We start from the raw sequence: 18,059 nt of genomic DNA, 5'->3' as shown, positions 1-18,059 counted from the left end.
GTTAATTTTAATAAGCTCAGAGAAATGTTAGGTAGGATTCCAAAGCTAGGTATACTAATGGTGAAAGAAGCTCAAGATGGGTGGGAGTTCTTGAAGGTTTCTTGAAGATTTTGCTGTTGCCTGCCTGACTCAGTCCCCCCCCCCGCCCCCCAGTGCTGCCACCATCCTATTTTAGACCCAAGGCAGAAGTTCAGCTCCTACTTTAAGATGTTGCCAGGGATGTTATTAAAGATAAAATTATCAAGCATGTGGAAGGAGAAGCTCCACTGAAAAAGAATCAACATGGCTTCTGCAAGGTATGTCTTGTCTGACTAACATTTTAGAGTTCTTTGTGAATGTCAATAAAATCATGTGGTCAGGGGTGATCCAGTAGACATTGTTTACCTGGACTTCCAAAAGTCCAGGTAAAGCCCCTCACCAAAGCCCCTCACCAAAGCCTCCTGAGCAAACACCAGCCAAGGGGTAAGAGGAGTGGTCCTCTTATGATCCGTAACTGGTTAAGGAAGCAGAGAGGAGGAATAAATGGTCAGTTCTCACAATGGAAGGATATAAACAGTAGGTTCTCCCAAGGATATGTACTGGGACCAGTGCTTTTTAACTTCTTTATAAATTATCCGGGATTAGGGTTGAGCAGTGAGGTGGCCAAGTTTGCTGATGACACCAAATTATTTTGTTGTTCAGTCGTTAAGTTGTGTCCGATTCTTCATGACTGCATGGACCACAGCACGCCAGGCCTTCCTGTCCTCTGCTCTCTCCCGGAGTGTGCTCAAGTTCATATTCATTGCATCGGTGATGCTATCTAGCCATCTCATCCTCTGCCGTCCCCTTCTCCTTTTGCCTTCAATCGTTCCCAGCATCAGGGTCTTTTCCAGGGAGTTTTCTCTTCGCATTAGGTGGCCAAAATATTTGAGCTTCAGTATCTGTCCTTCCAATGAGCAGTCAGGGCCAAATTATTTAGGGTGGTTCAAATAAAAAGGGATTGTGAAGAGCTCCAAAAGGTTTTCTCTAATGGACATTAAAATTGAAAATGTAGTTCAGTGTAAGCACTGAAAAGTGATGCACAATGGACAAAAAAATCCTAACCATGTATACTGTGTTGGGGTCTGAGCTGGCAGTGACTGACCAAGAAAGGGATCTTGGGGTTGTGGTGGACAGCTCAATGAAAATGTTGGTCCAGTGTGTAGCTGCTATGAAAAAGGCATATTCCATGTTGGGGATCATTAAGAAAAGAATTGAAAATAAAACTGCCAGTATCATACTGCCTTTATACAAACCCATGGTGCAAGCACACCTGGAATACTGTGCACATTTCTGGTTATCACACTTCAAAAATTACATTGTAGAGTTGGAAAGGGCAGAAAAGGGCAATCAAAATGTCAGTGGGCTGGAGCAACTCCCCTATGAGGGAAGGTTACAACATTTGGGGCTTTTTTTTTGCTTTTTTTTTTTTAGAAAAAAAGGGGAATAAGGGGGATATGATAAAGATACATAAAATTATGCCTTGTTTGGAGAAAGTGGATAGGGAGACATTTTTCTTCCTCCCTTATAATATTAGAATCCTGGCTCCTCCAATGAAGCTAAATGGTGGGAGATTCAGGACAGATAAAAGGAAGGACTTCTTCACAGAGCTCATGGTTAAACCATGGGATTCACTCCCATAAGATGTAGCAGTGCCCACCAAATGTGGAGGGCTTTAAAAGGAGATTAGGCAAATTCATGGAGGATAGGCCTATCAATGGCTACTTGCCACGAGGGCTATATATATTATCTCTGGCATCAGAGGCAGTCTGCCCATGTTAGCCAGTTGCTGGGGAGCATGAGAGGGAGGGTGCTGTTGTACACATGTCCTGCTTACGGACTTCCCATAGGCATCTGGCTTGCCACTATGGGAACAGAATGTTGGACTAGATGGGCCTTTGGCCTGATCTAGCACAGCTCTTCTACTGCAACCTAAATCAAAAGCCAAAATGCGGACTTTCTGCTGTCTCAAAATGTGTTTTTTTTTTAAAAAAACCCTCCACTTGTATTCATTTGTAAACAAGTCCAAACCCCTCCACCAAGACCCCTCCATATTTATCTTTCAGCTCCCTAGCATATCATACTACACAGTCCAGATCATCGTATATCCCAAGGAGCAACAACATAGCACAATGGTGGAAGCAAAATAATTAGCTCCAGAGGAATCAAGCAAGCGAGCCAAGCTGCATGTTATGTCCAAAGGCAACAGACACTCTATCCTGTGCTGTTAGCATATCTTCCCGTTCCAGCTGTGTCCACCGTTTAAGACCTTGGTATAAACAAAACTAATACGCTGAGTCATACCAAGGTCACCCCATTACAGTGAGCTGCCTTATGTTAGGTCAGGCCATTGGCCCCTCTGAAACAGTTGTGTTTGCTTTGACTGGCAGCAACTCCCCCTGGTCTTGTCAGAGGAAAGCCTTTTAGCTGGTGATGCCAGGAAGTGAAGCTAGGACATTCTGCATCGGAGATAATGGCGTATGTGCTCTACCACTGAACTATAACACCCCTAATGAACCTTGATTCATAGTCCCTGCCAGAGCTCACAAGACCAGTCCCAGCTCCATGCAACTCTGCTTCATCTAGAAACCTATGTCAGTGTGATCAATGTACTTCTTAGCACTGGTGTCTTCATATAATCGTTCGTGAGTTTCACAGCTATTTCTCCTAAGGTGTGCTGCCTCTTTGCTACTGGGTAGATCCCCAGTCAGGATGCTCCCTTCCATGCTTCTGTCTCACCTAGACACGCTTCTTTTCCATTCCTCGCCATCAAATAGCTTTTTCTCTGTCGCCGTCCATGAATGACTCAGTGTGCTGCTGCTAACTTCCTCTCTGTATCTCCCACGTTAGATGACCTGGTGCAGATGCCGCCTACTCCTCCCAGCAGCCATGGCAGTGACAGTGACGGATCTCAGAGCCCAAGGTCTCTGCCTCCCTCCAGCCCAGCCCGCCCTACTGCTCGCTCCTCCACAGCCATCTCTTCTTCACCCCTCCTCACAGCACCACATGTAAGCAAGCAAAAGGGGGCTCATGTACTAACAAGGAGAGACTCCCTTGCTCGCAGCATGAGCTTCCGTGTGTCTCTTTGCAGACAGACACCTTGCGTAAGGTGGAAATGTAACACTTCTTCATGTACTTACAGTTTGGCGTTCCCAGGACTGGCACAACCACAGTTTGCTACAGATCAGGACTGTGACACTGGAATCATTCATAACCCATTCCAGAAATCAGGATTATATAGAGCAGGGGTGTTAAATCAGCCTTCCCAATCTTGGTGCCCTCCAGATGTGTTGGACTGCAGATGCTTCATAAGACAATACGTGACCAGTGGGTCATCCTTGCTGGTTCCAGGCACTCCATCTTCCCCATCTGGATTTGGTCCTGAAAGACCAAGAAAAAGTGTGGGTGCATGGAGAATAAGTTGTAAGCAAGCACAATTTGTTGCATTGCACAACTTTATCACTGATCTCAGGGCATCTCTGTTAAGGCGTTAGTCTTAACTTCCCATTTCCTGGCTTTGTGGAGCTTAAGCCAGCATGAGCTAATCTTAACTCTGGTATTAAGTTGGCAGATGTATCTATCTGCATCTGCTTAACATCTATCTATCTATAGATCAGTCTTCCCCAACCAGGTGCCATCTAGATGTTTTGAACTACAACTCTCAGCATTCCTGAACATTGACCATGCTGGTGGGACTGGTGGGAACTGAGGTCATCTGGAGGCCACCAGATTGGGAAGGCTGATATATATTTTTAAGGTGCCATAAGTCCCTTGTTTGTGTTTAGTGCAGAGTGGAGTGCTATGAAACTCCCAAGGGAAAAAAATAAAATGCTCTATCTTCCAATCCACCCTGCCCCTAGAGTACTATGGTTGAGGACTGTGGGTACAAGGAGTGCTGTTTTTTCCTTAAGCGGTATAATACCACAACATTTCAGCAGTACTACAATGATTGGGGATGGTGATATGGGTGGAATGCTTTGAGGACTGTTAACACTTGAATGCGCAGATAAGCCCATACCGAGTGAAGGCATTCATTGGGTGTGTCACCAGGAATCTCCTTCCCTCTCTCAGTCCTTACCCTCCCTGTCTTTGCAATGAAAACCTTTGACAAGGTTTTTTGCACAGAGAAGTTTCATGTGGGATTGTTGGCGGATATTCTGAAAACATTGGCGATTTCTTCTCCCTTACAGAAGTTACAAGGGACTTCAGGACCCCTGCTCCTAACGGAGGAGGAGAAACGTACCCTAATCGCTGAGGGCTATCCCATCCCGACCAAGTTGCCTCTCACCAAAGCAGAGGAGAAAGCACTGAAGAGAGTTAGACGAAAGATCAAGAATAAGGTCTGAAATTCCACTGTATAGGAGACCTCAGGACTCTGTGTGCCTATGTGCGCGCGCGTGCATGTGAGATTTATGTAAGCATGCATCTTTAATTTCTTGCCTTTTATGTTCACTATTCATCTGGTAAAATTAAAGTATTGTAGTAAGGCTTTGCATACTGCCATAAACTTTGGGGGAGGGGTCTAGAACCTGGAGGAGGAAATCTACACCAATATCAAGGTCACTTCCAACATTATAATTCTTGAATGCCTATCTTAGTGCAGGGGTAGGCAACCTTTTTGGTCTGTCGGCACATTTGGCAATTTAAGAAACTGTTCTGGGCACTGCCACAAAATGGCTGCCATGGAAGGCATGGCAAAGGACAAAGGATAACCTGCCCCAAAGCCTGTGCACAAGGCAGAGGTGGGGTCTGAGCCCCAACACACTAAACAACTTCTTTGAACCCAGAGTTTTTAGCACCAACAGAAACCTACTGCACAGCAATCCCAGTTGCTGGTAAGAAAATGTAAGAGTGGGACGGGTCAGGCACCATGACAGTCGCCAAGAAAGGTGTTTGGGGGCAATTTAGGGCCCATGGGCACCACTTTGCCTATGCCTGGTTGGGTGCCATCAGTCTGCATGGTGCTTTAGAGAGTACAAATCTAAAGTTTGGCACAGGGGAAACTACAGACGAAGGGGAAGGAAGCAGAATCAGGGGTAAACAGGGAAACAATATGCTGTTGTTTTAGTTACACATGCTTGGGCTTAGTAACGAACGTCATAAAAGTGGGACAAGATGACAAATACCTCTGTGAGTCAAGATAAGCGAAGCTACTCAATCAAGCCTCACCACCATGCTTTCCTCCCCCTGCCCCATCCCTTTCCTTGTGGATTTTAGATTGTGAGCCTGAGGGCAGGGATTGTCTGATGGTTGATTCTTGTAAGCTGCTCTGGGAGTCTTTTGACTGAAGAGCTGGCTAGAAATGCTTTGAATGAATGAATGAATGAATTCCAGGGATCTTGACATACTCATGTCTAACACATGTGTAAATACTTAGGAGGAGACAAATAACAGCCCACGTGATTGAGGAGGAAAGCCTCAAAATGTATGGCCAGTCTCCGTTTAAGATACAGAAGTTAGAAGGATGTGTTGGGGTCAGAGAACTGGACTTCTGCATTTGAAAAGTCACTGGGTGCTTCCAGACGAGGCTCTTATCATACCATCATCCTGACTCATCCACGGAACTTTATAGGGGATCCAGACTTCATCATCTTACATATGTATACCTCCTACCACAGAAATTCCAGTAAGGAGGAAAAGATGGAATAGCTGCACGGTGTCTTTGGATTGGCAGCACGAGGAGCCCTCAGTCTGGAAGCACCCACTCTTTCCCTACTCTTAGTCCCTCAGCCTCTTCTTCTATCCAACCGGATTCATGTGTTGCTCCTCACTGCCCTCCCCTCATACTTTATTCATCCCTTCCTCGCAGTTGCCTACTCCTCACCAACATATCATACCACCAATATATACTACTAACACTGTTCATAAAATTCCTGAGATAAATTAGAGAAATCAACAGCTTTGATATCCATTTGCATTATTTCATGTGATGACACCACTTGGGCCTTCTAATTGCAGAATTTAGAACCCTAGAAGGCTCTTCTCCCCACGCTTGCCCCCTTCCTATATTAATGTATTAAAATATTAAATCAGCCTTGAAGGTAAGTATAAGTTTACCACTCCACCAAAAAATGTTTGCAGTGTACCACCTACTCACCTGTAGCTTTGTTTACATAATGGGCAATGTGAATGGTTAGTCTCGTCAGCTAATTGCCTGGAAGGAATTGTTTCATGCCCAAGTGAATGAGCAAGCTATTGTCTGCAAATTGTTATTAAATACTAAATACTAATTGTGGGTCCCCACCAAATGTGAGCTCCCATATTAAGAACCCACAATATGCATGAGTCTCCTGTTGTGACTCAGAGATATTCTTCAGGACAAGATACAGTAATCATGTAAAATGATTCAGCTGGCTTTGGAAATTCTGATCCACAAAGAAGTGAAGTCATAGACGTTGTCTACAAGCTGATTTGCATTCTTATTGTAACATAAGCGTGATTCATCGACATACAGGGGCTTAAAATAGGATGCTAGCACAACTCACAAAACACTGTATTATGCTGATCTTGTGGGAACTTGATGATGGCGTTCAGGCAGAACAGCAGATATCCCAGAGCAAATGTTTAAGATTGGGGCCCAGTCCTATGAAAGGAGGATGCCCACAGGGGGATGGTTCAACTCCAAGAACATGAATATGGGTTGACAATCCATTTTAATATATAACATATGAATCGGCCTTATACTGAGTCAAAATACTGGTTTATCTAACCCAGGATTGTCTATTCTGGCTGGCGGTGGCTCTCTATGTCAGGAACTAGATCTGGGATTGTTTGCATGTAAAGCAAGCGCTCAGATCCCTTACACCATTAGTATGTGAAGAACATCCGTGCTGGATCAGACGAAAGGCCTATGTAGTCCACTAGCCTTTCCCACAGTGACCATCCAGATGCCTCTTGAGAAGCCCACAAACAGGACAGGAGTGCAATAGCTCCCTCCTACTCATGTTCCTCAGCAATTGGTAAACAGGGGCATACTGCCTCTGATACTGGAGGGTAATATATAACCATCATGACTAGTAGCCATTGATAGCCTTATCCTCTGTGAAATACCCTTATCCTCCTTGACCACTGGTCAATCTAGTCCATTTTTCTTTGCTCTGGCTAAAAACAACCCCCTGCCCCAGGCCTCAACCAGATGTCTTTTTCTTTTAAACTGGGGTTGAATCTGGAACCATATGCATGTAAAATGTGTACTCTACTAAAGTCTCCAGATTGTGACCTACCAACCGATATATGGTCGATAAACAGAAGACAGTAGGAGTTTGTTTCCTAGACAATGGACATAAAATGTATGTTAAGTGCATAACACTTTTTAATGTATGTTCTGTAAATCTCTGTGACTGCAAAAGTAGCAGAGTGGATATAACATTCTTATTATTCATTCATTCATTCATTTCATTCATTTATTATATTTCTATACTGCCTCATAGCCGAAGCTCTCTGGATGGTTCACAAAAATTAAAAACCATTAAAATACATCATATAAAATATAAAACCAATTCATGTAATGACATAGAACAAATAGCACACACAACAACATGTATCTAAAACAATTGAAAACAATCAGCTAGAGACAATCAAGAGACTCATTTTACGCTGCCAAATGCCTGAGAGAAGAGGGCAGTTTTAACCTGGCGCCGAAAAGATGACTATGTTGGTGCCATCATCAGGGAGATTATTCCATAAATGGGAAGCCACCACCAATAAGGCCCTCTCCATTGTTGACATCCTCAGACCCTCCCTCGGAGGAGCCTCCTGGAGGAGGGCCTTAGATGCAGAGCATAGTGTATGCCGGGAGAGGCGTTCTGTCAGGTACTTTGGTTGTGAGCCATGTAAGGCTGCCTAGGTCAAAACCAGCACTTTGAATTGGGCTTGGAAGCATATAGGCAGCCAGTGCAAGCAGGCCAGAATCGGTCTTATATGTTCAGAGCTTCTAGTCCCCGTTATCAGTCTGGCTGCTGCATTTTGCACAAGCTGCAGCTTCTGAACTGTCTTCAAAGACAGCCCCACATAGAGCGCATTGCAGAGCGCATAGATCTCCCTGTGAAGGCAAAGTGTATGTAATGTAGAAGAAGTGCAGAAAGAAGCACAACTTCTACCTGGTTCTTGTCCCCGTTGATATTGGAAAATGTGAAAAGGCTCTGAGGAATATGTAGTGCATGGGTAGGCAACATGCCTGTGGGCACCAGTGCGCTCCCAGACACCTTTCTTGGCACCCACCTACCCCTCCCACTTTTTTTTATTAACACATTTTCTTACTGGCAGCAGGGACTGCTGTTTCTGTTGGCACTGAAAATTGTGAGTTGAAAGGTGTTCAGTGTGTTGGGGCTTGGACCCCACCTCTGCCAGGTACACAGTCTTTCAGACAGGTTATTTGTCCTTTGCCGTGCTTTCCATGGTAGCCATTTTGTGATGGTGCCCAAATTGCCAAATGTGCCCATGGCCCCAAAAGGACATCACACAGAAAAATCCAAGAATGGGATCTCCCATGGCTTTTGTTTGCTTAAATTGAAAAGAGCAGCAGGGGAGCCATATTAGATTGAGGCCATGGTGCTGAGAGGCTTTAACCCTTTCCTCCCATGCTGTTCGCCCAGTTTAAATCACAACCCTTTGAAGCTGCTAGATGAGAAAAGGGAAACAGCAGATCCTTGATGGAAGGGAAGTGTGAACCTCTCTGAATGCAGTGCTCCTGATCTTTACTGGGCCCCTGTGCAGTTCCTTTCAAAAAATGTGGAAGATCCTGTTCACAGTCTCCTGGATCACGTTTAGTTTGACCTTTAGAAGGACAATATGGGAATTGTTCGTAACGGGTGTGTTTGTGTCACATTAGTTCTGCTTATGTTTGCATTTCTCAGATTTCTGCACAGGAGAGTCGTAGGAAGAAGAAAGAATATGTGGAGTGTTTGGAGAAAAAGTGAGTAGATTCTTGTCCTTGAGCAGCCACACTGTGTTAATTCTGGACTAGCAAGGTCACTGGTTTCTCTTGCACTTGACTGTACATTGAAGATTAATGTACCTCCAGTTAGGGATGCTGGGGGAATTTTGTCTGGTCTGCATTTTAAGCAAACCAACCTGATTCGCACTTCCCAGGCTAATATGCAGATCAGATCAGAGTTGTCCTTTGGATTCTGCATTTCTCCCAATTTTCTAATGTAGTTCGTGGCTAAAAAATTGAGTACAAAATGCATATATTAGGGGAAGATGTGTACAAAAATAAATGCGAATTAATGGGCAGTATCTAATTGCTTCATTCCTCTAGCGCAAATGATGCTGTGCCAGCGGAAATTAGGTTCCGAACTATGAGCAAGAGGAGAACCCAACTAAAGTTATGTTTGCACAAGTGTGGTTGTGCAAGTGTAATGCATAAATGCTTGCACAACAGAATGATTCAGCAGAGCTCCACTAGCGCTATTTGAGTTTGTGGAATGATGCCGTTGGATACTGCCCATTGTGTGTTTCATTAAAAACTAAAGATTTCCAGAGTGATGTGGAGCTTAGAAGGAATGGACTTATGATTGAATACATGTGAAATTGACACAGACAAATATATCCCTACCTCCAGTATGATGAACCTCTTCCAAAAGTCACACATCGGCCAAGTCCCTTCCCCTTTGGCTCAATTACTGCCAATGGAAATGCTCCTTCTTATGCATAACATCCATATCACTAGGTTACTTACTATCACAGACACAAGTATTACCATGAACACAATTCATCCATGCTAAATCTAACTCTGTGGAGGGAGCAATCCTGTGGCCGCTAGACAGTGGCTAGATGGCCATAGGATATCTGGTTTTCTGGGAACTGACCTCGGAGCCCGCACTCTGAGGTTGGTTCCTGGAGAACTGACCTCCCTGCACCTCTGCGCTGCCTCAGAGGCAGCACAGAACAACCCCATGCTCCGTGCTCGCAAGAGGAGTGCGGAGCGGCCAAAAAGGGGCATTCCCGATAGGCGTTCGGGGTGGGGAGGGTGGAAATGCCTGTATGACACATCCAATGTGTCATACAGCAGCCTCCTCCCATGCTCTGCCCTCCCGCGGCTAGACAGCCGCAATCAGCTATCTAGCTGAAAATGCAGTGCAGGAGAAGTGCGGAGGGAACGATCCCCTCTGTGCTTCTCCTGCCCTTCATTGGATAGGCAGTTGCCTCCGAGTTCGGAGGTGGCTGCCTATCTGAATAGGATTGCGCCCGAAATCTCCTTTGCTTCCCCCACTCTGTCCTTTGTCCTCCGTATTTCTGCTCTAATAGAGTTATGAAAAATATGACACATAGCAAGTTACTTTGTATCAAACAGTGTAGTTTATCATGGGCAGATTATTTCAGCGTCTAATAGATTGGCTATGTGAAGTTTGCCTTTAGGAGAATGGGGGTCAGGGTTTTTTTTTCTCATGTGTGCTGTTGACTTGGAGGTAAGGAATAATGGGTTTAAATGGTAGCCAAAAAGACTGAGGTTGTTTATTAGAAAGAGCTTTCTGACTATAGGAGTGGAACAGGACTTTTCAGAGCCAAAGTAGATGTGACATGGGGGATCCATGATCTTAAAAAAAGAAATAAAGAAGAATTGGCACGCAACACAGCTGTTTTAAAGATTAGGGAAGTGGTGGTGCAGGGAGGCTTTCCTCCTCGATGCCATTTCATGAGTGCCATTTCTTCATTCTAAATCCCCACCACTACCACGCAGCCACAGCTGTTATTAGCTACTTCCCCATCTTTGAAGCATTCAAATGGGGTTGTTGATGAGTTACAAAAACCCAACAAAATCTGCAATAGATCCTGATCATGGACTTCTCATGTAAGCATGTCACATCTGCTTTAACCTTTGGAAGTTTGTAGAGAGTCTTCATGCCAGAGATCTTTTAAAGCTAGACTGGACAAATGTCTAATTGGATTAGTAGGAGGACTTGCCCCATGCCATGAGGCAGGGGAATGATGCTTCAGGTCACATGTAGGCCTCGATGTACAAGGCTGCCCCTTTCTTAAAGACAGGGGTGGGGAGTTTTTGTTTCTGTCTTTATTACAAAGAGCGTTTAAGTAAGATTCATGCTGTTGGCAAGGTTTTGGATGGAAAGTTATTATCACTGTTCGTATTTTCTGCATTTCGTTTCCCTTTGACCTCACTGTTTAGTTCCCACCATCCAACCATGTGTATGTATGTCTGTATGTGTGTATACATACACACACATACACATATTTGTATCTAAGGATAACACTTTATGCATCTAATGGACTCTAGTCCATGAAAGCATATCCCAACCTGGTGTCCTCCAAATGTGTTGGACTACAGCTCCCATCATGGATACCAACCATCATGGACACATTGGCCATGTTTGTCTGGGGATTATGGGAGCTATAGTCCAACACATCTGGAGGACACCAGGTTGGGAAAGTCTGGCTTATGCCATAACAAATTTGTTAAGTCTTCCAGGTGCCACAAGACTCTTTGTTTATGGTTCATGAGGTCCCCCAGTTTCCCAGAGAGTAGGCTATAACTCTAATAAATATGGGAAAAGATGTGTCTGCAGTAACGTAGCTTAAAATTGGCAATTTCACCATGTAACCATTATGTAAATGAAACATGAATATGAGAGGGGAGCGACTGTTCCCACAGGCCTGTTCAAAAACTCTTGAGCTTACAAATGTGGTTTCTCAAGCACTGCAAATAGCTGAGTAAAGATGGAAGAAAAGCCAGGGTTGTTACAGCACACACATTCCTTAGGTCCTTGTTTCCATGAATGGAATTTCTTGGTGGGTGAGCTATCAGTGTTGCTGTCAGATACGCTATTATTTGTGGATGTTCTACTGCATCCTTGATCCTCATGATGAACCTCATCAGTGAATGAGATAATAGGTTTCGTTTGTCCATGGAGCTTATTGAATGGCTTTGAGCCACTGGTCTTCTTCTTAGCCTAGCCTACTTCCCTGGTCTTTAGTGAAAGTGAATGTAATAACAAATGTAAAGAATTTTGTACGCAGAAAAATGCTATATAGGAGATAATAACAGCAAATTAGAGTTTCTTGCTACATATTTTGCACAGTGGGCATTATGGAAGAACCACAAGAATACACCTTGATCTTGCTGTTAATTATTGTTTTGTGTGTTGTTTTAATTTTGTTATTATTTGAATTTTAATGCAATTTTGGGAACCACCCTGAACATTTTCAAATTGTAGAGTGGCATAGAAATCACCTTTAAAATATATACAGATCCATAGTCCAGATTTCTGCATTTTCAGCTACAGAGCTATGCCACTTTTAAACATGTATCTCCTAGGGCAGACCAGACATGTTTTTTCCAGGCAGGTAACAATCTTAAGAGCTTAAGGCCAAACTAGATGTGATGCCAATTCCCTGACTGCGATTAACATGTACATTTTTCTTATGTCAATAGCAGCCCTGGGGAAGCCTGAGGAACCCTTAATGTCAGAGCTGCAGCAGGGAGAAAAAGAGATATCCTCCCCCTCCCCACCCTGCACAGTCCTGAGGCAACTTTGGCTTCCCCACAGCTGCTATTTACAGAACAAAAACATCCACGTTAACTGCATTCACACAATGAACATCACTTCCAGTTTAGTCCTTAGGAACCAGATTCTGGATGTGGGTGACCATCATGTTCATGGTTTCCTGTAACGGGGCCTTGTTTTCATTTCTCCAGGGTTGAAACATATACATCTGAGAACAATGAACTGTGGAAAAAAGTGGAGACGTTAGAAAATGCAAACAGGTGAGGAGAATCCACATTTGATCTTTGACTGAAGGATGCAGCCAAGCAGGGAGGTCAGGGGAATCCTGGGAACAAAAAGAGAAGATTCTCCCCACACACACACATGTCTTGGTGGACTTTGGGCTACTTTGCAAGCCTTGATTTTTTCTCCAGTAGCAACAGCAGCCAGTCAGCTGGGTTTGATTAGCAAATGAGGAATGTTTGTGTTGGGACAGCCAGGAAAGAACTTTTCTTGGAGAAATGGTGGTAGTGATGGTGGTGGGAGGATCATAGAATCATAGAATAGAAGGGTTGGAAGGGGCCTACAAGGCCATCAAGTCCAACCCCTTCTCAATGCAGGAATCCAAGTCAGAGCATCCCTGACAGATGGCTGTCCAGCCTCGTCTTGAACGCCTCCAGTGTGGGAGAGCCCACCACCTCCCTAGGTAATTGGTTCCATTGTCGTATTGCTCTAATAGTCAGGAAGTTTGTCCTAATGTTCAGCCGGAATCTGGCTTCCTGTAACCTGAGCCCATTATTCCATGTCCTGCACTCTGGGATGATCAAGAAGAGATCCTGGCCTTCCTCTCTGTGACAACTTTTCAAGTACTTGAAGAGCGCTATCATATCTCCCCTCAGTCTTCTCTTCTCAAGGTTTAACATGCCCAGTTCTTTCAGTCTCTCTTCATAGGGCTTTGTTTCCAGTCCCCTGATCATCTTTGTTGCCCTCCTCTGAACCCTCTTCAGTTTGTCTGCATCTTTCTTAGAGTGTGGTGCCCAGAACTGGACACAGCACTCCAGATGAGGCCTAACCAGTGCTGAGTAGAGGGGAACTAGTACTTAAGACGTATCTTTTTATCCAGGCATTTTAATTTGTCATAGACCATCTTTTGGGAGAAGACTGAGCCAAAGTAGGAATTGAGCACCTCTGCCTTTTCTTTGTCATCTGTTATCATTTTGCCATCCTTATTTAATAGCTGAACAACCATTTCTTTCCTCTGCCTTTTACTATGCACGTAGCTGGAGAAAGCCTTTTTGTTGTTTTTAGCATCCCTCGCTAACCTCAGCTCGTTCTCAGCTTTAGCCTTCCTGACACCATCCCTGCAATTCTGTGCTACCTGCCTATACTCTTCCTTTATTACTTGGCCTTCTTTCCACTTCCTATATGTATCCTTTTTTGTTTCCAGGTCATCCCTAAGCTTCTTGTGAAGTCACATTGGCTTCTTCTTTTGTCTTCCACCTTTTCGTCTTGTTGGAATTGTTTGTAATTGTGCCTTGAGAATTTCCTCTTTTAAAAGCTCCCACCCATCTTGGACTCCTTTTCTCATTAGCGTCACTTGCCATGGGACCTTACTGATCATTGTTCTGAGTTTATTAAAATCAGCTTTCCTAAAATCCAGGGTACGCGTTTGACTACACTCGGCTTTTGTTTCCCTTAGAACCAAGAACTCAAGTACAACATGGTCGCTTTCCCCCAGAGTTCCTGTAACTGCTACTTGATCCACTAAGTTATCTCTGTTGGTTAGGATCAAGTCAAGGATAGCTGATCCTCTGGTTCCTTCCTCTACTTTCTGTAGGAGGAAGTTATCTGCCACACAAGTCAGGAATTTCCTGGAGGGGCCATGTTTTGCAGAATTTGTCTCCCAACAAATATCAGGGAAATTGAAGTCCCCCATTACTACTACATCATGCTTCCTTAAAACATTGGCTATTTGCTTTTCAAAAGTTTCATCCTCGTCTTCTCCTTAATTGGGTGGCCGGTGGTAGACTCTGACCACCAGGTTACTTTTATTCTTTGCTCCATTTATTTTGATCCAGATGCTCTCGATGGGGCTACCAAGCTCCTCCTCCTGTATTTCTGGGCAGAGATATGTATTTTTCACATACAGTGCAACCCCACCTCCCTTTCTGTTCCTCCTGTTCTTTTTGAACAAGTTATATCCTTCAGTTGCTGTATTCCAGTCATCATGAGAGTCATCCCACCAAGTCTCAGTTATACCTATCAAGTCATAATTTCCCTCCTGTATTAAGAGTTCAAGTTTGTTCTGTTTGTTTCCCATACTCTGGGCATTAGTATATAGAGCACACTCCGGGAGAGAGCGCAGGACAGGAAGGCCTGGTGTGCTATGGTCCATGGGGTCACGAAGAGTCGGACACGACTGAACGACTGAACAACAACAATCGAAGACCATGTGCTTCATAGTCTGGCTTTCTTCCTACATGTGTCTGAAGACTATTATTGGGCGCTATCAGAGCTGTTCTCTCCATTGCAGTATATGCGCCTACGTCCATTGTTACCCCCAAATTTACATCTCCTTTCCCCGTAGGATTCAGTTTAACGCCCTCCTGATGAAGTTTGTCATGCTGTGGCCAAACACATTCTTCCCATCCTTTGTGAGGTGCAACCCGTCCCTTGCCAACAGCCCATCTTCCAGGAAGTATAGCCCATGGTCCCAGAATCCAAATCTCTCTCGTCGGCACCACCTTCGTAGCCAGTCATTCACCCGGAGTATTTTTCGTTCCCTTTCTATCCCTCTTCTAACTACTGGAAGGATGGATGAGAAGACTATCGGGGCCCCAAAGTTCTTGAGTTTCCTTCCCAAAGCTTCAGAGTCTGACGTGATCTCTTCATAGCTCCACTTGGCAGTATCATATGTTCCACATGGATGAGAAGAAAGGGATACCTGTCAATGGGCTTTCTGAGTGCAGGCAACCTTTCAGTCACGTCTCTAATCCGTCCTCCCGGGAGACAACATACCTGGCGAGGCCACGGGTCTTCACAACATACTTGGGTCTCAATCCCACGCAGCAAGGAGTCTTCCACTACTACCACTCTTCTCTTCTTGTTGTTGTAGGCCTGGGTTTCATCGCCTCTGTTTGACTGACCTTCAGCCTCTTGCTCCCTCTCATGTAGGTTCCCCTGTGATTCTTCCTCTGCAGGCTGTCCTCCAGTCTCATCCTCAAGTACCTGGAATCTGTTCCACAGCTCCACTGCTTCCACTGGTGCAGAGTGGTGTCCAGTTCTTCTTCTCCTAACTGTCACCCTTTTCCAAGGAGTATCCTCTACTCCATTTTTCTTCACCTCAGCATTTCCCACTGCCTCATCTTGCTGTTGCTCTTCAAGCTTCTGGTCTTCCCTTTGCTGCTGTAGTTCCCCCATTCTGTCCAAGAACTCTTTGTGTTCTCTTATTCCCTGGAGGGTCGACAGTCACCGCTCCAGTCCACTTACTTTTTCTTCCAGCAGCGTGATCAACCTGCACTTGTTGCAGGTGTAGGCCATGTTGTTCTCAGGCAAGAAAACAAACATTGCACACACCTTGCAAGTCACCACCACTGGAGAGTCTTGTCCTTCCATTGCCTCTTTTCCCTTTTTGTGTCTAGCTTTGTGATTGTTCTAGACTAGCCTGTGCCTGCTCCTCTACTCAGTAGAGCTTAAAAGCAGAGTCCCACTGGTGTGGAAGTGTGTGTTACAAGACAAATAAATGAAAAAAAGTTAGTTAAAAAATAAAATGAAAAAATGAAAAAAAAAAAGTTAGGAGCCTCCCCCTTGACCTCCCCTGCTGAACTCCCCTGGCCAACTCCTGTTTGCTCTCCCTGTTCACTCACCCAGATATCTTGCTCTCTGGGAGTTGCTTCCTTGTATAGCCCCTGGACCAGCTGGAGCAGCTTGCTCTGCTCTGCTCTGCTCTGCTCAGCTGGGAGGCGGGAAACAGACTGAAGCTTCCCGCCCACTCAGCTGCTGGGAGTACTCAGGCCACACACACCCAATTCAGTTGGAGCTCTCAGAAGCACCTGGTGAGCTCACAGGCACTCAGAAGGATAAAGGGCTGCCCCCTGGGCTTCCTGCAGCCCACTTACCTCTTTGCCTCTGTCTCCTTTGTCTCCTTTGTCTCTTCTACCACTGCAACTCCCCTGGCCAACTCCTGTTTGCTCCCCCTGGTCGCTCGCTGTGGTCGCTCGCTCTCTGGGAGCTTGCTTGCTTCTGTAGTCCCTGGACCAGCTGGAGCAGCTTGCTCTGCTCTGCTCAGCTGGGAGGCGCAAAACAGACTGAAGCTTCCCGCCCACTCAGCTGCTGGGAGTACTCAGGTCACACATCCCCAATTCAGTTGGAATATAGGCAAACGTCCTCCTTCTCATCTCAGTGGATCCTAACTCTAGTACTCAAACTCCACTGCTGAAGTTGCCTCCAGAGCGACTCTGAAGTTGACCATTTCTTCTGGTTCTCAGGAGACCTGGCTCTCTGTCAGCACTCTACTTGGCCATGGGCCCAACTGGCTGTCAGCTGCGATCAGTTTCTAGGGTCAAGGTGATGATCAATGCTGTGGGTATAATTTGGAGTCATCATCCAGGGAAGTGGTCTGTTGTTGAGGGCAAAGAACAGCTGAGGGAGAATAGGATTCAAAGAACAGAAGAAAGAAGATCAAATGGGTCTCAGTTGAAGGGAGTCAGTCTGATTCGCTCGCTAAAGGTCACCAGCAGAATGTGCAGGTTAGAAGCTGACCTCTTGGAAGAGTTCAGTGATTCAGGGTGCAATCCTATGTATGTTTAGACAGAAAAGTCTTACAACTCCCATCATTCCCCAGCTAGCCATGGCTGGCTGAGAAATGCTGAGACTTGTAGGACTTTTTTCTGTCTAAACATACGTAGGATTGCACCCTCAGTTATGTAATTTTAGACTCTGGACTTCATGGGGTGAGGGGAGCTCTCTTTTGATCTGGGGTGAGCAACTTGTGGCTGTCCAGATGTTTTGGCTTACAGTTCCTGTCAGCCTTAGCCAGCATAGCCAGTGGAGGGGGATGACGGGAGTTATAGGCCGTAACATCCGGAGGACTATATGTTTCCCACTCCTGCTCTAGATGGCAATGCATTGTACTTCACTTACCTTAAAATGTGGTGTGCCAGCCCTCCTGTGTTTGGGGGTCCTCCTCCTCATTCTGCTGAGTGGTGCCTTGAATGTCTGCCCCCAAAGATCTGGCTTTATAGCACCACCAGAAGGTAGAGAGAGGACAGAACCAGTCAAGTCCGGAGCCAATCAGAGCCTGAGAGATCCCTGAAGGAACAGGGAACTGTGGGAAAACCCTACTTCTTCCCAGGCCTTCTGTGCTGTCTGAGTTGTTGAGGCCTTGGTCTCTGATTATATTAAATCGGACTCTTTCCTATGTTCTTTGATGAGAAAAGAATGCTGTCGAGAGGCATGAATCACCTAGGAAAGGGCACAGTAGCTATTTGGGGAGTAGTTATAGGGGGGCTGTTATGGAAGGCCTGTTAGCAAAGAATAAACATGTGTACAAATATGCAGGAAATAGAATGGCCCCAGACACAAAGTCTGATCATCTAAGAA

At 45.1% G+C, this 18,059-nt stretch overlaps 1 protein-coding gene across 1 annotated transcript in view; it reads left to right on the top strand.

Annotated features, from left to right (window-relative positions):
* CREB3L1 (cAMP responsive element binding protein 3 like 1) overlaps positions 1–18,059 on the top strand; it is a 127,275-nt gene that overhangs the window by 95,413 nt on the left and 13,803 nt on the right. The window contains exons 5-8 of the mRNA XM_084850402.1: positions 2,869–3,026; positions 4,209–4,358; positions 8,874–8,932; positions 12,671–12,739. Coding sequence (XP_084706528.1) covers positions 2,869–3,026; positions 4,209–4,358; positions 8,874–8,932; positions 12,671–12,739 — 436 coding nt within the window. The remainder of the gene's footprint in view (positions 1–2,868; positions 3,027–4,208; positions 4,359–8,873; positions 8,933–12,670; positions 12,740–18,059) is intronic.

Source organism: Heloderma suspectum, chromosome 1 (assembly GCF_057233095.1).
Source record: "Heloderma suspectum isolate Gila_16-S chromosome 1, 16-S_ref, whole genome shotgun sequence".
NCBI classification, from domain to species: Eukaryota; Metazoa; Chordata; class Lepidosauria; order Squamata; family Helodermatidae; genus Heloderma; species Heloderma suspectum.
This window is presented reverse-complemented; position numbering and strand designations above follow the sequence as displayed.